This window comes from Euleptes europaea, chromosome 9 (genome assembly GCF_029931775.1).
Source record: "Euleptes europaea isolate rEulEur1 chromosome 9, rEulEur1.hap1, whole genome shotgun sequence".
Lineage (NCBI taxonomy): Eukaryota > Metazoa > Chordata > Lepidosauria > Squamata > Sphaerodactylidae > Euleptes > Euleptes europaea.
This window is the reverse complement of record NC_079320.1, coordinates 59584128-59607073: the sequence shown is the minus strand read 5'-3', so window position 1 is coordinate 59607073 and position 22946 is coordinate 59584128. Positions and strand designations below refer to the sequence as shown.

Here is a 22946-nt window from a genome sequence, read left to right as displayed (position 1 = left end):
GTGCCTTCCCCAGTCATCTTCCTTTTACCCCCAGCAAACTGGGTCCTCATTTTATTGATCTCAGAAGGATGGAAGGCTGAGTCAACCTTGAGCCAACTACCTGAAACCAACTTCCATTGGGATCAAACTCAGGTCGTGAGCAAAACTTTGGACTGCAATACTTCAGCTTACCACTCTGTGCCACAGGGCAGAGTTACCCCCCTCCAAAAAAATTAAAGGAAGATTATTTTAATTACTTATGTAAAGCAAGTTATAGAACTAAGTTCCTAGACTGAAAAAGTTTGGTCCAAAGCTAATAAATAGACTTCTCACTGTAGCTTAGATCAAAATATGCAGAATTCACTATACAGAAGAACTATGTTCCCATATATTAAACTAAACTACTAGGGACCTATTTTTGCACTTCACAGAACAGAATTTCAGCCTTGAGAATTATCTCAGTGTTTGGATTGAAAGTCAGGAGAAAATACAATTATTTTTTACCAAGTGCCAAGCAATGTCCATCACCTTGTGATTTTTGCACAAAGTATGTGCAGAAGATCGTTGTTAATATCTGGGGAAAAAACAAAATTAATTTGGCAACATTTTTGCTCCAGTACATAGAAGATGGAAGGAGCCCCGTGGCGCAGAGTGGTAAGCTGCAGTACTGCAGTCCAAGCTCTGCTCACGACCCGAGTTTGATCCCAACGGAAGTTGGCTTCAGGTAGCCGGCTCAAGGTTGACTCAGCCGTCCATCCTTCCGAGGTCAGTCAAATGAGGACCCAGCTTGCTGGGGGTAAAGGGAAGATGACTGGGGAAGGCACTGGCAAACCACCCTGTAAAAGCAAAGTCTGCCTAGTAAACGTCGGGATGTGACGTCCCCCCATGGGTCACGAATGACCCGGTGCTTGCACAGGGGACCTTTACCTTTACATAGCAGATGGAGGTCCCAGGGCCAAGCCATGGGGGGGAAAAGGCCCTGCCTGTATCCATGAGACTGGTTGACAGTTTAATCTTGCATCCAATGAAGGCTTTTAGTTAAAGCAGCTGATAACTAGGGATATTTGATTATACTTTAGGGTCACACTCTGCCCTATAATGACAACATAACATGCATGACACGTATTACTTTTGTTTTGTTTTTTAAATGCAGAACTTTAAAAGAACCACCTGTGGTGACTGAGTATTGCAGTAAGCCCTGTTCATGTAGCTGTACCACCTCTTCTATGTGTACGCTTGCTCATGGCTAGAAGGAATTCCCACCCCCCCTTGTGCTAGGCTATTCAGCTGCCCTAGCCAAAAAACCCAAAAAAACCAGAAGTCTGGGATCCCACAAAGACCACATTTGGTCCTCTGCAGTTTTCCAGTACTCCACAAATTATTTCCAGAAATGCAAACCAATCAGCAAGTTTGGAATCTGTGTCACTGAAACAAAAGAGGTAAGAAACAAGCTGGCATCATGTACCAGAAATCCTCCAAGTGGTTTTAGCTGTGAAATAAAAGGATGAGTCAGCAGAAAAAGAGAAATTTAATAATTACAAATGCTTGAGAGCATTCATGACAATTCTGTAAAACCCTGACATTCTAGATAAAATAATAAATAAGGTAGTGACAGAAGGTTGTATATATGGTGAATTTCTGTGATGTGGTTTTAGAACAGAAACATTACAGAACAGCTCTTTGAATATTTTGATGAACATATTATAGTTCACATTAAGGCTAAAACTCTGTGCTGAGTTTGGCAAAATGAATCAAGACCATTGATTTAAAGAAGGTTATCACTATCGATCTGTTTAAAGGTCACTTATAGTTACAATGAAAATTTAACAGAGAAGACAGTCTACAGCGTTGTGTAGTGGTTAAGAGCAGTGGTTTGGAGCGGTGAACGCTGATCTGGAGAACCAGGTTTGATTCCCCACTCCTCCACATGAAGCCAGCTGGGTGACCTTGGGACAGTCACATTCTCTCAGCCCCACCTACCTCACAGGGTGTCTGTTGTGGGGAGAGAAAGGAAAGGTGATTGTAAGCCAGTTTGATTCTTCCATAAGTAGTAGAGAAAGTTGGCATATAAAAACCAACTCCTTCTTCTTCAATGTTCAAGTGATTTGATTAAAGAACTGTACCATGAGGATCAAGGAGAGGTGATACTGTGCCTCCATCTTCCAGGAAGTAGGAGCATGTGTATGCATACCTCCTCCCTTGACAAGCTATGTAAGAAGTGACTGGGCTAGATAGCAACAAGGAGCAGTCTCTCTCGCTTTAGTCCCAGTCCCAAGAAAAGGTATCAATTCTTTATCCTTCACATAATCTTTCAGTGTCTCACAATAACATCCACCCAATTCACAGTAACAATTATGTCACTACACAAACAGTCAAAGAAGTGGGAAGTGTTCTAGGCCTCATCAATCTTATAAATGTGTAGGGATGATTCTTGCTTCAGAGAGACCAAGCCAGCCATGTTTCTATGGGTGATCAGCCCCTTTGTGCCTGCCCTGTTAATTTTTCTCCTTTCTATGCCGTTCCAGCTGCCAGACTCTTTGTAGTGTGAAAAACCACTAATATCTTGAACATCAGATGAAAGTGAATATAACATGTCTCTTCCCACCCCACCTAGAAGAGAGCTGGTTATGGAGGCTTAAAATGAGCGTAGTTATCTGTTCTCACACCCACCAATAGCATTAAAAATTTGACGGTTCTTTAATACTTGGGGGCTGCTATAGAAAACAGACAGTATGCAAAGGAAAAGGGTTGCAAGTTGTGGCTTCCAGGGTTTATAACATGGAAACGTCTAGATTTTGGACTCTTACAAACTTAAAGGACTACTATCCGTGTAGGCAGGATGGGTAAAGACACAGGTCAAGACACCTCAGAGCCCAGCTTCTTCCAAATCACTATGACAACTTTATGCGCAGTTCCCTCACCACAGCAAAGGCATCTGGCTGTTTGTCCAGGACACCTGCAACTCACCCTGTATTAATAATTCCAGAAGGGTAGCCATGTAAGTCTGTTGAAGCAAAAATAATACAGGAGTCTTAAAGCACCTTAAAAACTAAATGAAAATAAATTATTCCGGCATATGATTTGATGAGCTTCAGACCCAATGAGTGGATCTTTGCTATGTACTAATGTTTTGTAGGGGGGGGGGAGATAAAGACAGTGGGCCATGAAATGTAGGAAGTATGGGATGAAATTCAAAATTAATTATGAGACCATGAGAGCTTTAAGCACCAGGCTGAGGTTCCAGGTTGGGAATTAATGGTAGCTGGCCGGGTCTGAGAGACTCCCTTTAAGAAGGCCACGATGTCTCGGTGCTTGGAAGTAGGAACGCAATCCGACAAAGGAATCACAGTGGCTAAGGCTGCAACCTGACGTCTCAGAGTGGAGGCTGGAAGATTTAAGCGCACCCCTTCTTGAAGGAACTCTAGGATCTTGCTGATTCCTGGCCGCAGAGGGTCCACCTTCTTCCTGCGGGACCATCTAATGAAGGCCTTCCAGGATGCGTTGTAAATATGCCAGGTAGCTGGCCTGCACGCCTCTAAAATAGTAGCCATGTCCTCCTTCGAATATCCACACTCTAGAAGACTCATCCTTTCAAGTTCCAGATGGTCAAGCAGAACCATTGGGGGTCTGGGTGGACTAATGGACCCTGTCGTAGCGTGCCCCAGGTCGTGGGAATCTTCCACGGATCCTGTATTGACATTTGACACAGCGTGGTGAACCATGGTCTGCAAGGCCAAAGGGGGCCACTAGGAGAATGCTGGCCTTCTGCTGCTGAATCTTGTGCAGTACCTTGGGGATGATGGGCAGAGGTGGGAAGGCGTACAGGAGCTTCCGCGGCCAGGGATGTAGCAAAGCATCTACACCTTCTGCCTTCGGGTGGTAGTACCTGGAGAAGAACCTTGGCAGCCTGTGATTGTCGGCCGAGGCAAACAAGTCCACCATTGGGAGCCAAAACCTGCTCGTGATGAAAGATTTCCTGGTCTAAGAACCACTCCCCTTTGTCTACCATCTGCTGGCTGAGCCAATCTGCTTGCACATTGAGAGCTCCCTTGATATGCTCCGTCCGTATGGACTTGATGTTGAGTTGGGTCCATCTGAAGATCAGTACCGACTCCCGGTGAAGAGTGGAGGACCTTGTGCCTCACTGTTTGTTCAGATGAGCTTTGGTTGTTGTGTTGTCCATCCTCACTAGGATACACTGATTCCGGACTGATGCTGAGAACCTCAGGAGTGCCAACCTTACTGCCCTTAACTCCAGCAGGTTGATATGCAGCTTCCTTTCCACTGGGGACCAGAGGCCTTGGGCTATTTGACCATTGAGGGAGGCTCCCCATCCCTCTAGGCTGGCGTCCGGAAACAGTTGAACCGGCTCCTCGTGGATGTATAGGCTCTTCCGAAGGTTTGAGGGGCGGGACCACCAACTGAGACTCTGTCTGACCTTGTGGGGAAGTGGTATTAATTTGTCCCTCTTTTGAATGATGTCCGTCTGAAACGATCGAAGGAGCCACTGTAATGGTCTGGAATGAAATCTTGCCCACAGCACAACTGCTATGCACGAGACCATGAGACCCGTAAGCCTTGCCAGGGACATGAGATGAGCCGATTTGGCCCTGGATGTGGCTGTTGCGAGGGAGACTAGTTTCTCCACCCGTTCCTGAGGCAACAACAAGGAGTCCTCTCTTGAGTTTATCCAAACCCCTAAGTGTAACATAACCTGGGAAGGGCGCAGGGAGCTCTTGTCGAAGTTGACTAGATACCCGTGCTCTTGCAGCACCTGGATGACTCTTGATGTGTGTAGAGATGACTGTTCCTTGGTCTGGGCACAAATCAGAATGTCATCCAAGTACAGATGTACCTGGATGCATTCTTGCTTGAGGTCGGCTATGACAGTGACCAGGACCTTTGTAAAGACCCGAGGGGTGGAGGCCAACCCAAAGGGGAGGGCCCTGAACTGGAAATGATTGCAGCCATATGCAAACTGGAGAAACCTTCTGTGAAGGGGTGAATAGGGACATGTAAATAAGCCTCCATCAAATCCACTGCTGTCGTGAAGGTGCCAAGCCGGAGCAACTCTACAATAGAGTGTAACGTTTCCATCTGGAAATGTTTGCTCTCCATTCTTCTGTTTGTGTACTTTAAATCGAGGATGGCCCTCCAATCCCCATTTCTCTTGGGGACTGTAAAAAAGATTGAATAGACACCTTGGAACCTTTTGGGTGTGGAAACCTGTTCTATGGCCTCTATCTGTAACAGATGCTGAATGGCCTTGAGGGTCCTGATGTGTTTTTCTCTTTTGAGGGAAACAGGAGAAAGGACAAAGTGGTAGTGAGGACGGGAGGCAAACTCCAACAGGTATCCCTTGGAAATTATTTGGGACACCCAGCTGTCTGGGTTGAATGAGACCCATCTAGTGCTGAATTCCTGTAGCCTCCCCCCCACCTGAAGTGACCTGGCGTCACTGGGGATTGGACTTGGGGAACTTGTCCCCTTTGTCTGATCTTGATTGTTGACCTTGCCTGTGAAACTTTCCCCCTTTATGAAAGGACCTGTTACTGCTCCAGGACCCCTTCCTGTATTCGGCTCTGTAACTAGGGAGAGCTCTGGAGGACTGAAAGGAGGGATAGGATGATGGGCGGTTATCTTTCCTAACCTGTCTTGGACTTGTTTTTTATCACTGGTTTCAACCAGAATTTTATCCAATTTGTCCCCAAACAACCTCCCCTCCTGTATAGGGCATGCCATAAGAATGGTCATGGACCCAAAATCTACTGGCCAAGCCCTTAACCAAAGGGTCCTTCTTATGAAGGTACCAGAGGCCTTGCTGCAAAAGACATGGTGTCTAGGGAGGCATCGGCCATGCCCTTAGAACCCTATTGAGGCCTCCTGCCACTCTGCGACTGTCAGCAGGGACAAGCTGAATGAGTTTTTTTACCCAAAGAAAGGAAGCCCTGGCAAAAATAGAAATGGTGGCGCTGGACTGGATAGCCATGGTAGCTGCCTCATGTGCTTTCCTGGCTAGGAACTCTGAGTTTCTATCCAATTGGTCATGCAGAGAACCCACCCCGACCTCTGGCACTAGGCCTGGAGGTCAACCACCGGGGTATCTACCAGCGGCACCTCTAGGATATTCATGGCATGAGGTGCTAAGTTGTAAAGCTTTCTTATATTTGGAGGAACCTGTTTGCTAGAGGAGGGTTTTCCCCACTCGTCCTTAACTGCCCTTATAAAAAATTCTGGGAAAGGCAGGACAGAAACTGAGTTCCTGCAGGCTGTTTTCCCGCCAGCGGAGACAGGAAGTTCAATTTAGTCCTGCCTCCTCAGAGAGCAATGGAAAACACCCACAGCTCAAGATGCCCTTGCCTCAGAAGAGAACAAGAGGTTATGGTCAGCCTTTTTCTATAAGTGTAGTTAGGGAGAAGAATTCCTCATCCCTTTTACCTTTCCCCCCTCACTTCTCCTTGCTGCAAGATACTTGTGTTATGCTCTGGAAACTATTTATCTTAAGAACCAACTGCGCTGTGTTAGGACTCCAGTAAGTAAGATAGCTAGTCGGCTTTATTATTTTGTCGGCATTCTACTGCCCCTGAACTGTATGCCTTGTTTTTTAATATCTTAACTTTCTTCAATAAAGCTTTATTTTGCTTTAGTGAGTGCATTACTCAAGGAGCTACTGGCACGAAACCCAGGTGAGCTTGGTTGAGTTACTATACCACGGCAGGGCCAGCCATGACACCATCTGACCACAGTTTCAAAGCACCAGATCAGAACAAAGACAAATGCATCTGAAAGCTTGAGTAATGAAATTTAGGGCTGGGTGTCATCAATATGTAGATGACAACCTGCTCTATATTTCATCACTCAATCCACCAGATGCAGCTGAAGACATCTTATCCCAAAGCTCTGAACAATCTCACTCAGTGGCCTCATATAAATTAAACAGCATGGGTGGGAGAACAGAACCCTGCAGCACTCCAGAGGATAACTCCGTCCGATTGATTCTGCAGCTGTCCATTTATGAGCCTTTTCAGTGGCTGCCCCAGCTCTTTGGAATGACTTCTGAGAGAAACTTAGGAAAGAATGACCTCCGTTGGAATTCCATAAAGGATATAAAACTAAACTTTTAAACATGGCATTTGGAGTCCCCTAATACTACTAGTGGAGGAGCCCTGTGGTGCAGTGGTAAGCTGCAGTACTGCAGTCCAAGCTCTGCTCACGACCTGAGTTCGATCCCAACGGAAGTTGGCTTCAGGTAGCCGGCTCAAGGTTGAGTCAGCCTTCCATCCTTCCGAGGTCGGTCAAATGAGGACACAGCTTGCTGGGGGTAAAGGGAAGATGACTCGGGAAGGCACCGGCAAACCACCCCATAAACAAAGTCTGCCTAGTAAACGTCGGGATGTGACGTCACCCCATGGGTCAGCAATGACCCGGTGCTTGCACAGGGGACGTTTACCTTTACTTAATACTACTAGTTGAAATCTGTCTATAGGACTTCTTAGGCAGCATTCAGCTAAATGGGTGTTCTTTCATAGCTGGTTTTGATTGAAATAATAAAACATTAAGGAAGCTATTTATTGATTGCTGAATTATTTTATTTATATTACCTGTTTGGGTCCCAGTTGTTTTTGGAACAAAGGTAGACACATATAAATTTTAAATAAATAAATAGTTCTTGGACTACTTTGAAAACAGAGTGAGAAGATGGGATACAAACCCTTAAATAAACCTGCTAAACAGGCTTCTGAGGAAATATTATTATTTATCGTACAGGTAAGAGCACAAGAATTGGCCCCATTTTTCTTATTGACTTATTAGTCTTAGCAAAACTAATTACTGTTACCAAGTCAAAACCCATATAACCTAGCAAGACAGCAGTATACTCATAACAGAGTTTTTGGTGGACACATCAGAAGTGTAAATCTAAGACAGTAAAACATTTAAGTCAGGTTTAGTTTTGCAAAAGAAAGGAGGGCATGAGAAGAAGGTTCCAAAGCCTCACAAACTTCAGGGCCAAATTGAGAAGCCAGAGAGTGCTTAAGTTAAATGTAATGCCTAAAAACCCTAGCCAGAAGACTGACCAGACATCAGGCTTGAAATTGGCATCCTTGGGGATAAAGGCACAAGATCATAAGCTGCCCAGTGTTTCCAGATAATGTCTGACTTTAATTTTGACCTCAGGGTTCCAAAGCATCCAGTCTACATGTGCATAAGAATCAAAACCTAACTGATGATCTACAAAGCTAGGTTAACCTGCAGGTGAACCATTTCCAAATGAACCACCTTGAATTTGCACAGGATTCCAAAGCATTACATGGCACTAAAGACCAGGAAGGTTAAAATGGTATTGGTATACATTAGTGAGTTTAAAGTCATCATGTTTTACCAGTAACTGAAGCTGTTTGTAAGTAATTTTGGTCTGCCCTGTTAGGCTCTACTTCAATTTTCTAAATAAGAAATCTATTAAGCTAAAAAGTAAGAGGAACTTGCCATTTGCCAGAGACATAGATGATGAAGCAATACTCATCTTAAGATACCCCTAAAGACGATCTGTTAACCAAGCTCACCAATACATATCTTGAGAAGGCTGTAGGATGGTGGTGGGAAGTCCTGCCAAGTCGCAGCCAACTTAAGGCGACCCCTGGTGGGGTTTTCAAGGCAAGAAATGTTCAGAGGTGAATTGTCACTGCCTGCCTCCACGTCATGACCCTGGTATTCCTTGGAGGTCTCCCATCCAAATACCAGTTTAGCTTCCAAGATCTGATGAGATCGTGCTAGCCTGGGCCCTTCACGAATTCCCTGGAGCAACTATTCTTCAGAATAATACCTGGATGCTGAATGGATTTAGCACTGAATTGGAGAGTATACTGACTACAGAGTTTGGATAATATTGTTCTTCCTATAGAAAGGACTTGAGATTTTTCCCAGTTAATGCAGTACCTTGAGGTCTCTCCAAAATTATAAGCAGCATTCATCACATGGGGCACAATATGTTCATTCTCTGAAATTAACACCTACGCTTTATCAACATATGAGTTTATACTCATGGGCCCACACACTCTTATCAAAACTCTCTGCCCCTTAAGAGAATAAGCAACTGAGCAGCATAATATTAACTTTGTTGTTTTGAAATGACTCTTTTGCATATGACAATTTATCCATATTATCCAAAACTTCTAGCAAATACAGGATTTAACTTGTTTATTTATACAGGCTTCCTTTACTTCAATGGCAGGAAATCTAGCCAGCTTTCCTATGGGAAATTAATATTTTCTAAATGAAGAATGAACCCCATGCATGGCCTCTGAACCCTGTGTTGACTGGAAGCTTGAAGCAGCCCTGGATTACAATACAGAGCATCCACTGAGAAATTATTCAGCATTTTAAAAAACATGATTCCCTATGTTCAATTTCATAATAAAAAAATCACTACTTTAGCTATCCATTTCATTGGGGGTCAGCTATCAGCTTTTCAATACCTTCTACTGTTTCTGGGCAGTCCACTCTGAAGGGTATTCAAAATGCTAATATTAAGCAGTGACACTACTTACCATAAATCAAATTTCAGGCACATTATTATTCATCAGCGAAGGAAAGGCTGTTTTAAAAATAGGCTACCCTCAACTCTCTGCAGAGAGTTGCTGCAATTCTGCATTAATAATCTGGACTCCAGTTAAGTGATTTCACTATTCCACAAACGACAGCTTTGCTATCAAATTGTGTTTCTTAGACGTTAACAAACTCAATGAACATTTGCCACATGTGTTCTGCAAAAAAAAAAATCATCCCTAAATTGAAATTAACTCTTGTTTAATGGACACAAATTTTTAAGATGCCCCATCCCAGGGTGCATAATAATGAATTACAATGGGGTGAGGGGAGAGAGAGAAGACAGTAATTTTCTTACTTCCATGTTTGGATCAAACAATCATGCTCATGCCAGAAGGGTTCTCTTCCACACTTCAAACAATGCAAATGCTTATTCAAAAAGGGGCCACAACAATACCTAAGGTTATTAGGCTAAACGACTGGACACACAGAATGCAGGACGCCAAATAGCCATGCGGTTCATAGCGCTCTCTCCTGTTAAAGGCTCTGAGCGACAAAGGAAGCATTTGTATTCACAGTCACTGCAACTTTTATGCAAGAAGACTTCCTATAGATTTCCTGTCAGGAAGAGAGCTTCCTTTTAAAAGAGCCCAAGTGTTTAGATACAGTATCCATTTCTCCCAAAACCAATATTTGGAAAGGCAAAGGACATAGTTCATTAAGCGGGGGGGGGGGGGAGCCAACCCACAAAACTTCTTTTGCAGCTACAGCATCACATGCTGGATTCGCTTTACATCATCCTTGTTTCAACTGCTACTTGTGCTGCCCTCCTAACAATTATAGTGCATTACTCATGGTGGATGTGTCACCTGCTCCCTCGTCCCCCCCCACTTCTCAACACACACCATACGCTCTTGCACTGTAGCACTGCAGATACTCGCCTTCAAGATATTCACAGATGCAACATTCCATTTTAGAATGTTCTGACACAACTGAATAACCTTTGCACTCCCGAATCAGGTAGAGGTTCACACATCCATGGTAGTGCCAATCTGGGTCATATTTCCATCATCAAGTTTCTTCTTTTATGAATCAAGGTGTGTGGGCGCGCGTTTGTGTTTAATTCACACATATCCCTGTAAAATGCTTTAGAAACAGAGAGACAACTCTCCCCACCAGCAATACTAATTTCATCCTTTTTCCAGGACTCTTACTACAGGTGCACAAAGCTAACTGACTGTTCAGTTAAGGCACGATGCTGTTATTTTTCTCTAAAGTATCCCAAATCTACACAACTGCATGAAGAGATTAAGAGCACCAGTTCTAATAGGTGGATAGAGTGAGGCCAGATTTGTCATAGGTGAGTGTAGCTGGGTGTACTGCAGCAACCAAACTCCAACTATGAGACTTCCTTTTCAGCATAAATTGCACTCATTTCCCCTTCCAGCACGGCTTTGGAGGGAAAACAAATGCTTCTTGGCCAAAACTCATTCAAAATGATGCTTCCACAAAATATTTTCTTCTTCTTTATGTTTAAGGCAATAGAACGTTCAAAGGACATACATACAAGAAACAAAGAGAAAAAACCTCAAAATAATACGTATGTAAATTACTGATAACTGCAGAGGTTCTTCAGCTTCCCCTTTCCCCATCTCTGGTTTGAAGCCAAAGCTTGTGATGATGTGTTAACAAACCTTTGTTTCTTTAACATTGCTGGGAAAATATGCCTTGATGGTAAATGGGTTTTTGACATACTGACAATGAAACACTGTGTATGATCATCACACTACTGAAGCAGACAAATAACAAAAGAGATTTCTAGGACATTATATACAGTATTTTCTAAAATATCCTTTCATGTCCTTCTTGATTGGGTGAATTTTAAAGACCATTATGTTATACTAGCAATGAAACAGAGATTCATGCAGAACAACAAATCTGAGAAGCATTTCCTTCACTAATTTTTCATTCAAACGATTAAGGCCCCCTCTGGTTAAAATCTCCCACAGCTTTACAATGCAATAGCATTTTGTTTGTGCTTCTATCCTGCTATGCATGCACAAACATGTTGGTGCAGTGTCCATTATTTCTAGAGAGCGTCTGCCTAAGCAATGAATAGAAGAATGTACACACGGGATACACGTTCATAGATAACGCATTTCCTCTATACACACACACACACACAAATGTTTACATTTAATACTCATTTCTCAGCAAACTTCCCAGGGGTGGGGTGGGGGGTCACAGCCGACTGGACCGCGAAGACTAGATTTGCAGGCCCACAACAGCAGGTGACACCTATTTCTGTTTAGAAGATGAAACACAGAAACGCCTATTGAGATAATTGCATTTAGCTGGATTAAGAGAGAATATCTGATCTGGCGATCATTATTCAGCACAAGGAGCCTGGAAAAGGGGGGGGGCAGCTTCGGGGATCCCATCTCCCAGGCATTTTGATTTCCTGAGGTTTGACTATTTCCCTCTTCATTCATCTTTAAGGGGGGGGGGTGGCGGCCAGAAGAAGGCTCCCAACCCCATATTGAGAAGGCCCCGCTGCGAATCTTCCCGAGGTACAAAATGGTGGCTGTCTGCTTTAAAACAAACGGCATTATCCATCCCAACCTATGCCAATCGGTCGCCACGCCGCCTCGGAGATAAACAAAACGCCCGAGCCCAGCCCTTTTGCAACCAACAGATGCACATGGGCACCCAGCACCCGCACGCACACAAAAGCTGCCTTAGTCGAAAAGGGGCAAGAGTCCAGGAGCACCTTAAAGACTCACCAAAATATTTTCTGGCAGGGGGTGAGCTTTTGTGAGCCACAGTGCGGAGACTCACCAAAATATTTTCTGGCAGGGTCTGAGCTTTCGTGAGCCACAGCTCACGCTGTGGCTCACGAAAGCTCACCCCCTGCCAGAAAATATTTTGGTGAGTCTTTAAGGTGCTCCTGGACTCTTGCCCCTTTTCGACTGCCGCAGACAGGCCAACAGCCCGGGAACAAGCTGCCTTAAACAGACCTGATGTCATGTAGCCCCGTGACGCCTGGGCCAGGAAAGCCGGAGGGAAATGCTTGTGCAGGCGGTAGTCCTTCTCGCTGCGGGACCTCACGCGCTCCGAGGCCCGGTCGGAGAAGTCCGAGCTGGGCCAAGCCCGCCGCAAGGTGGTACTCCGCGTCTTCTTCATGCCTGGGCTTTAACCCACCGCGAGCAGCAGGGGCAGCAGCAGCAGCGGCGGCAGGAGCAGGAGCCGGGCCGCCCAGCCGGCTCGCCGCGCCGCCTCGCGCTCTGGCTCCGGCGCGCGCGCGCTGGCGGCTTTGCTTGTGGTTGCTGCGCTTTTACATCCGCCGCTTCCCAGGCGCGGCCAGGGCTGGCTGCGCGAGCCGCATCCCGCCGCCGCGTCCGCCCGCGCGAGCCGCGGGCCCGCTCCCCCTCCAAGGGGCTGCTGCTGCTGCTGCTGCTGCGCGCGCCCCACAATGCATCCCCCTCGACGGGCGCGCCAGCCCCGCTTTTCCCGGAGCCGTGCGGAGGGGGAGGCAAACCGTGCGTCTTCCGAGGCGCGGTGGCGGTGGGGAGAGACTGGGGGGTGGGAGGAAAAGGGGTGGGTGGGGGGTTAGCTCGGTTCAGCGCGGGCCGGGCCACAAAAGACCCCCCCGGCCAATGGAGCCGCGCAGACGGCGGGCCTCTCCGGCTGCGACCCGAAAGGCTGCAGGAAGCCAAGCGGGGAGGCGTCCAAGCTGCAACGCCATAGGAGGGCTGGGAGCAGCCCAATGCTGCTGCTGCTGCCTCCCCTCCCTCTCTCCCCCTCTCCCTCCCCGCTGCTGCCTTCGGCCTATCAGAATCCGAGCCAAGCATCAATGAAGCCGCCTTTTAAAAAAAAGGGGAAAAAAGGCATGGCTGCAGCAGCCATCCTCGCGCTCTTCAAGCAGCGGCGGCTTCTCCTCCCGTACCCCCCTCGTCCGTCCGTTCAAGGCGCAGGGATGCACACCGCGGCGACGCGGCCGGTCCTAATGGCCCCGGCTGCTCAGGCGTCCCTTCCCTTTCCGCGGATGCAAGGTTGTCCTTTCAAACGCGCGCAGGGAACAAACGCGCCTACGTCCCCGCGCCCCCTCCCCTGCGGCCTTTGGACGGCCGGGCTGCACCATCAAGCCCCACGTTTTTGCATTGTCGGGGGGGGGGGTGGAGGGGCCCAGCCGGCGCCTGCCGCCTGCCCGCCTTGCCTCTCCGCCTTCACTACGGCGCATCGCTATTGGGGAGGCAGGAAGCGAGGCAGCCGCCCAGCCTGACGCTAAGCGAGGCGCTGCCTGGAAGGCAGGCGCGCCCAGCCACTCCGCCGGCGCTCGTTCTCATGTCAAATACCCTCCGGCTGACCCAAACCTTGGCGGGCGCCCCAGCCTGGAACCAGCTTGTATTTACATACAAAGCTGCGTTGTTGTGGGGGGTTTTTTTGTACGACAACCCAGCCGGCTCCTCCTCTTCTGTTCCCAAAGAAAGGGGGGGGGAAACGCACCCACCCCCTCTTGTTTTTGGAAACCAAGTTGTCTTGGGCCATTGATGTGCCGGAGGTTTTGCCGTGGATTTGACACTCTCTACATGCACCTTTGCCTTGACCTGGATGGCCCAGGCTAGACTGATCTGGTCAGATCTCAGAAGCTAAGCAGGGTCAGCCCTGGTTAGTATTTGGATGGGGGACCACCAAGGAAGACCAGGGTTGCTGTGCAGAGGAAGGCACTGGCAAACCACCTCTGTGAGTCTCTTGCCATGAACACCCCAAAAAGGGATCGCCATAAGTCGGCTGCAACTTGATGGCACTTTACACACACACACAGATGCATCTTTAATTCTCAGAACTCTGCATGGGGGCTTATTTTTGATCTTTGAGCATTCGTATGGGGGAAATGTGCATCTAGAGACCGGCAAACCCAAGGCAAAACCTCCCATGCATAAAGGGCCTAGGTCTGTCCTAACAATAGCTGGGGGAGGGGTAGAGTCCAAAGAGGCAGAGAAAGGGAATCAAACAATTTGACAGCTGGGGAAGAAAACTCCAGAGCGAAGTAATCCTACTTGAGGAGACGCAGTTTCTCAACTGGCCCTTCTCTCTTTACACACACACCCGACCAGACTCTAAGAAATCTCTGTTACAAACCCAGACTGGATACAGCTGTTTCCATGCCAAAAGGGAATCACTGTGGAACAACAACACAAGTTTTTCTTGGTTCATGACTGTTGACATGTTCTTACAGCATAAATGCGTAGTGCTCTTTTCTGTCTGGAGGCTTAAATGAATATTTCCCTTCCCCCAAAAAGGAATTTAACTATGTGTTTGTCATGTCAAGTTTATTATTACAGTCAACTGACCAATCACGTCTATGTGTTTGTCTAACCACAAAAGGCAAGATTTTTCATTCAACGTAGCATTATTTACTACTGAACATTTGGGATTTTTTTTTTACTTTCTCCACTTATCTTCCATTCATGGGTCCACTCTTTCCCCCCTTATCAGATGAAATATACAGAGGAAATGGACCAGAGTAGTGGAATCAACTTCCAGCAAGTCTTTCCTGCATGGAGATAAAAGGGTTAATTTCTCACATGCACCACTACAATCTACCTTAGCCTGGGAACATTTTACTTTCAGAGTTGGGGTCACTGGTGATCACAAAGCTTCTCACTCCCCAGAGACCCTAAAAGCCTACAGTAGAGGGCTATTTTTTTTATAAGGATGGCCTCTTCCTTTCCTTTCTCTCTGTAACGTATTTCCATTCCAGTCTGCCCAAGTGCTGTGCATACATCTTGTCACTTGAACACTGGCTTGGTTGGTATACATTTTCTTTACAAATATATTTCTTTACAGAAGTACCAAATATGTTCTTTCCTTTTCCTGTGTAGTTTCCTTCAGGCTGCTGCTAACCATTGTTATGCAAAACCGTTTGGGACAATCAACAGCCTGGTGGCTCAAAGCTACTTCTGCATCTTGTGGTCAGATCCAACAGCATCTCCCACCAGAGATGTCATCATAACTCTCTCCAATGTAAAGGAGCAAACTATGTGAACATGGACTGAAGCAAGGAGAACCCTTGTTCCCACTATCTCACTGCTATGACACTACCAACAGCCCCAGCTAAAGACATCCAAAGTGTGCCACCTCTCTCCACACAGCTGGCCTGCCTTTGAAACATGTGTCCATGACCACAATCAACACAGATAGCATCCATACACACACTTAGTCCCTTAGATTAGTTCTATGAATTAACCACATAGATTACGGGCATTGGATATGGTAACATTTGTACATTATCCCAGGGACAGATGCAATGGGTGGCTAGAGAGTCAAGGTGCACTCTTTCCTCCCACCCCTTCCCACAACATTAAGGATCACATCTTGTCCGATGCCACGTATTGCTTCACTAACGATAATTATTAAATCTCCCTTACTGCCAAAGTATTTTATATTTCTAAGAGCGCCAGCAGGGTATGGCAGTTGGACGAGGATCTGGGAGACCAAGGCTGTTACCTCGCTAGGTATTCCCAGCGATGTATGAAGAGTTTGAAAATGTTATAAAAAACATCGCTTCAAAAGGGTTTTTGGATGCCACAGCTAAAAAATGGTTGGAAGATGTCTTCACAGCTAAAGGGGCCAAACAAAATGCGAACAGTATTTTTTATAACAGTTTCAAACTCTTAATACATCGCTGGGAATATCTAATGTGGTAATATCTAATGGCTGAAACTCCCACTCTGCACTGGAAGCTCACTGGGTGAACTTGGCCCAGTCATTCTCTCTCAGCCTAACCTACCTCCCAGGATTGTTGTGAGGATAAAATGGAAGGGGGGGGGGGAATTATGCTGTAAACTGCTTTGGTTCCCCATTGGGTACAAATATCCAAACAAATAAATATCAATAAATGGACAGGCTGAAACTTTGAATGTTAATTGTGCAGGAACAGAACGATACTTCTCACAGTGGAGAGCAATGGAGCATTAATAAAGATCTTTGTGTTCCTTATTCACGAAACTTCTGAAGACATTGAACAGCAAGCTGACTTAGGGCGAAAACGCATGGTTGCTTTAGCCTCCTTTATTCCCTGTTTCAGCCAGGATCGAACGCATGCATTTCGCCAAACGTACGTTTGATCCTGTTTGAATCCTGGCTGAAACAGGGAATAAAGGAGGCTAAAGCGACCATGCGTTTTCGCCCTTTGTCTGCAGACAATGTCAAAGTACGCAAGATAATGAAGTTCAAAACAAACAGCTACAGAAGGGGATACCCTTTCCATTAAGACAATATACTAGCAGATCGGATTCATTGCTGGTAAATGCAAAATAATGCATACTGGGGACAAATAATCCTAACTACACATGTATACTCATGGCTTGATTGCAACAACTCAGAAAAAGAGATAACAAAGCCCACTGAGAACAACAACTTGGTGTTCTGCAGCAACATAAAAAGACGCATGGTGTTACAAATAGATTGGATACAATCAAGCCAAATAATTTTGTCCCTAGTAGTCAGCCATGACACAAATAAGAAAATCTCCATATTCATGGGCATGCCTTTGGCCATCAGATGCTAATTCACAGCGGAGTACTACTGTGAAGGTGCTCTCTCCAACAAGACAGGAGGGAAACTGGAAGTACAAGGAGATTCCCGCCAAGGAGACAGGAAGTAGAAAGGTTTTCCTGCCTCCCCTAGCATGTGATGGAAATCATCCCATGCTTCAAGATGCCCTTCCCTCAGAGCGAGAAAAGAAAATCTCCATATTAATGGGCATGCCTTTTGCCATCAGATGCTGGGCAACAGAGGAAAAATACTGTAGTCTTACCCTGCCTATGCCAGCTCCTATCATCTTCTCCAGCCTTAGAACTGGTACTACAGTGGCCATTGCTGGGACAGCACTAGCTAGCGGTTCCCATCTCAGCAATGATCTGGGATCAAGAAGCAGGAAGACGCAGAAGATCTCAGCTAGCACTAGGATTCATCCAGTTCACAGTTTTGAAGTATGTAGATTTATTTATTTATAAAATTTGTATCCTGCCTTTTTCCCCTTCAAGAGCCAACAAGGTGGCTAACAACTGAAAGCATACGTGATAAAAACCATATTTTAAAACCATTAAAACCAACACCCCCAAAACACATATAATTAAAACAATTAAAAACAGAGTTAAAATACACACAAAACATAAAAACAGCCATTAAAACGATGGTCAGGAAGGAGGGATCACGGAGGGAATGTAAAATGAAACAAAGTCTTCACTCTCTGGCAGAAGACGGCAACACAAAGGGACAGAACACATGAACACATGAAGCTGCCTTATACTGAATCAGACCATCAAAGTCAGTATTGTCTACTCAGACCAGCAGCGGCTTTCCAGGGTCTCTGGCAAGGGGTCTTTCTCATCACCTACCTGCCTAGTCCCTTTAACTGGAGATGCCGGGTATCGAACCTGGGACCTTCTTCATGCCAAGCAGATGTTCTAGCACTGAGCCACGGCCACTCCCAAGAAGAATCTTCTTGGGGAGAGAGTTCCAGAGCTTTGGTGTCATGACTGAGAAGACCCTCTTCAGTGTTGCCACTTGCCTAATCTCAGAAAGCTGGGGAACCCGAAGCAGGGCCTCCGAAGTTGTGCGTAGTGGTCCAACACCTACTCCTAAGGGAGTAGGTGGTCCTTCAGGTACGTCAGTGCTAAACCATATAGGGCTTTGAAGGTCAAGACCATCCTCTTGAATTGTGCCCGGAAACAAATAGGTAGCCAGTGGAGATGCGCCAAAACTGGACCACTCCAGTCAACAACCTGGCTGCAGCATTCTGTAGCAATTGAAGTATCTGAACACTTCTCAGGGGCCGGCCCACGTAGAGCACATTGCAGTAATGTAATTGTATCTGCAATACCTGTGTGAGGGAGGATCTACCCCATTACTTACTTTACTGTCCACTATATGTGCCGCCCAGGGTTAAGTTTCTTGATGGGCTATTAGCGGTTACTAACTTTCACTCTGAAAAGGAGAAAATCATATTCCGGTTGTCTGACTCTAACGATTTTATATCTTATATAGAATATCACTGGCAGCAATGAAAATAAAGACAAAGGCAGATGGCTCTAGAGTAGAATCCCATAAATGATGTTGTTATCGGTGGTCTATAGCAATGTTAACCCTTTCAGATGTTATTTTTCTGTACATGCTTCCTTTTGTTTATAATGTGCTACTCTGTGGATGATGTTTTATGAAGAAGAGTTGGTTTTTATATGCCAACTTTCTCTACCACTTAAGGAAGAATCAAGCCGGGTAACAATCACATGAACACATGAAGCTGCCTTATACTGAATCAGACCCTTGGTCCATCAAAGTCAGTATTGTCTAGTCAGACTGGCGGTGGGTCTCAGGCAGAGTCTTTCACATCACCTACTTGCCTAGTCCCTTTACCTGGAGATGCCGGGGATTGAACTTGGGGACCTTCTGCATGCCAAGCAGATGTTCTACCACTAAGCCATGGCCTCTCCCCTTCCCTTCCCCACAACAGACACCCTGTGAGGTAGGTGGGACTAAGAGAGTGTGACTAGCCCCATGGTCACCCAGCTGGCTTCATGTGTAGGAGTGGGAAAACAAATCCAGTTCACCAGATTAGCCTCCACCGCTCATGTGGAGGAGTGGGGAATCAAACCCAGTTCTCCAGATCAGAGTCCACCACTCCAAACCACTGCTCATAACCACTACACATGCTGGCCTGTGGCCATATACAAATAAATCTCTCAGTAATCTATATGTAACCAGTCGAAGCTGGTAAAAGGCACTCCTGGCCACAGCTGTCATTTTGCTTATCCAGCAGCAGGTCTCGGTCCAAGAGCACTCCCACACTATGGACCTGCTCCTTCAAGGGCAATGCGGAAGGGCACCTCAACAGCAAACAAAGTTGGGCACTGCAGAGTAACATTTGAGAGGCATCATTCCTGCCAGGTTCCGCTTCTACAGAATGAGTTTTAGAAGCTAAAAATAGGAACGACACTTGAATATTTTTTGTATGTTACAAAATCTCATGTAATACTGAAAAGACGCCTGGGCTCTTTTACACAACAACAACGACAAGAAAAAATGATGCAGCGCCAATGGATCAATTACGCAAGCCTGCTTCCCTCTTATCCCTTTTCAGGTCACTTTCAAAAGAAGATGGCTTTTGTGAGAGGCCCAGGATCACCTTACCACTGCCCTTTGCTTTTGGGGAGTCACCGGTTTTGTCTTTCCAATGTTGACAAGCATGCATGCAAGTCAAAGTTGACACAAAGCAGGGACACATTACAGCGTCTTTCTGAGGACGCTTGTCGCTCACACGATCAATTTGCTCCCTTTCAAAAACGCTCATCATCATTCAACTCAGATATACAGAGGAATGTCCGTGTGTGTGTGTGTGTTTGGGGGGGGGGGGTCCAACAGGATGAAACAGCTGGCAAAAATCACAGTTTTTATGCTGCCCATACCTTGACTCCCATATCACTGTTTATGTCGTGCTACCAACGGAATTTAAATTAGGAGCACACTTTCTAGTTTGGAACATTCAAGATACACCTTCTTGGAGGCAATGTTAGAGAAATTAATTTAAAAAAAGAGAGAGAGACATAACACACAAAACAAGCAGGGCGCTTAAGAAGGAGCCTTTCAAAGAGCTTTGGGCTACTCTGCAGCTTATCTCCAGAAAAATATCAGGTTTATTATGCTGTTATACTAATCCTGGCTTAATTATAGAACCTCTTAAACTAGCTTCAGATCATATTTCTCTCACTTCTTGCGCCTGGAATGCATGATGACAGGAATGTAGTGTTTCCACACATTCTCTTTCACCCAGTATTTCCCCCACTTTTTTCCACTTCTACAGTGTGTTTATTTTAACAAATCAAAATTTTTGGTAAATTTGGCTTCCTCAAGTTGCATTTGGAGGAAGGAAGAGGGGATCTCTGTTTATATTGTACTTTGATTCTTATGGAAGTATTCCTTTCCGCCATCTTAAAAAAAAAGGAATATTTTTCAGAAGACTCGAACTAGGATATAGTTCCTTTATATTGGTGATGTAAAGTGCTGTCAAGTTGCAGCTGGCTTATGGCGACCCTGGAGGCTTTTCAAGGCAAGAGACCTTATATTACTTTGTTAAAAATAATACATACTGAATGATCAGAACTCAGATGCTTCAGTTCGGGGCACACTTATTACAGCTTACACACTTTATGGCTTAGCGTAACCTCGTAAGATTTTACTGTCAAAATTTTGAAGGATAAGAACTGAAGGTGAAATGGATACCCATCTCAGGAGTCACATTTACACAACTCATTACTTCGATGTAAAAACTCCTTTATACTAGCCTACAGCACATGCCCCATCTCAATGAAAGAGGAACAAAAGTGAGAAGAAGAAGAGCTGGTTTTTATATGACAACTTTCTCACCCACTTAAGGGAGAATCAAACTGGCTTACAATCACCTTCCCTTCCCCTCCCCACAACAGACATCCTGTGAGGTAGGTGAGGCTGAGAGAGAATGACTTGCCCAAGGTCACGCAGCTGGCTTTGTGTGTAGGACTGGGGAAACGAATCCAGTTCACCAGATTAGCCTCTGCCACTCATGTGGAGGAGTGGGGAATCGAACCCGGTTCTCCAGATCAGACTCCACCGCTCCAAACAACTGCTCTTAACCACGCTGGCTCCACGCTGAGGAATAGTTGAACACGGATTCTTTGAAACAGGGTTCTTTCTCAGGTTGCTTCCACAAAGGGTCAGTCCCTGTTTTAGTCTCATTGATGCTACATTCACCATGGCAAGAGAGACTCTGCATGGGACTAGTCCCCATTCTTCCCCCTTGAACCCACCACTCCCCCACTACCTTCAGTATGCTTTTTGCTGTTTTGTTTTTAATCAGTAGTTGTATATCACTATAGTGTTGTGTTTTAGCCTATTACAGATATTTTTTAAAGAAAAACAGCAAAAGGCCCACCAGCAGTGGAGAAGATAGGGAATGGCACTTTTGCCTAAACACTTTGGATATGTTCTTTTAAGAAAGATCTACCAAAGCAGGTTTAGGAAAACCTGAAAGGAAGAAGACCAGTTGGCAAAAGCATGTGGAAGGAAGAGGAAGAGCTGGTTTTTATATGCTGACTTTCTCTGCCACTTAAGGAAGAATCAAACCAGCTTACAACCAACCCAGTTCACCAGATTAGTATCCACCGCTCATGTGGAGGAGTGGGGAATCAAACCCGGTTCACCAGATTAGCGTCCGCCGCTCATGTGGAAGAGTAGGGAATCAAACCTGGTTCTTCAGATTAGAGTCCACTGCTCCAAACCACCGCTCTTAACCACTGCACCACGCTGCTGCTTGGAAGGCAAAACTTAGCAAGAACTCTGTATGGAAGTATCCGAGACTCCTGTTAACAGTAGATGTTTTAAGAGCAAAGTAGACATTTGTAGCCTCAAATTTCTTCTTAGGTGTGAGATTTTATAAGGCAGTTTTCATAAAATTTATCATTATAACAAAGATTAAGTATAGAAGCAGGGACAGTATATAGCCCTATGCAAGTCAAGGGCACATTTAGAAGATCATACATAAGGCAAGATTTCACTAGCACAAGGAGGCCATTTTCCTTTCTCAAACAGTAGCGCCCACTGAAAACACATTGCAAGATGCTTTTAACACTCTGCCAGGTTTGAAAGCAACTTGCAGTGAGGCTTGGGATGGAAAGATCTGCTGTTCAGAAACAGAAATTAAAAAGCTCTGTTTCTGTCTGGTCCCTTACAGACATGAATTTGGCCAACTTTTAGTTAAGCTACTTAAGCTCCAAACCAACAACATGCCCATGAACAATGGTGAATTTATCACTAATAGTGCAATATGGTCATGTTTAGACAGTATTTAGAGGCAGGGTCCTTTGATTACGTACTTTCCAATCACTATGGCAGCAAGGTTTATTTTGGGATATATGCAGGATATAGGGCATGATCTGAACACCCATGATGTAGCATCCTTGAAGAAGTTAAGCCAGTTTCAATGTCTGGATAGACAAATTGCTGCCCTAAGTTCTATGGAAGAAAAAAGGAATATAAAGACAATTGTCTGGCCTGCATTCCTACCAGCTCTTGGAAGTTGAAAAAGTCACACCAGTTTCCAAGTACAGCCTACAGCAAGGATTCATCTTCAGTAACATTTACTATATTTGTCACCTACCATTTACAGTGTAATCCTAAGTAGAGTTACACCTTTCTAAGAACACTGACTTCCATAGAATTAGAAAAAAGTCAAACTCTGCTTAGGACTGCATTGTTAGCGAAGGACAAGAAAGCAGCAGGGAGGAGTTAGCAGTCACATCAGTTGAGATATGCTAGGATTAAAAAACGAACAGTGATCTCAATCAGCCAAGGCAGCAAGCAGAAGAGTATTCTGGACTTTATCT

General features: G+C 45.4%; 1 protein-coding gene across 2 annotated transcripts in view; it reads right to left on the bottom strand.

The window, feature by feature from the left end:
- The window catches only part of STOX2 (storkhead box 2), a 144568-nt gene that overhangs the window by 65584 nt on the left and 56038 nt on the right, over window positions 1-22946 (bottom strand). Inside the window, exon 1 of one of the 2 annotated variants that reach the window (XM_056855660.1) lies at window positions 12540-12705. The exons of the other annotated variant lie outside the window; for it this stretch is intronic. Within the exon in view, the coding sequence (XP_056711638.1) occupies window positions 12540-12705 (166 nt within the window). Of the gene's footprint in view, window positions 1-12539; window positions 12706-22946 lie in introns of those variants that run through there. 2 annotated transcript variants of the gene reach the window in all.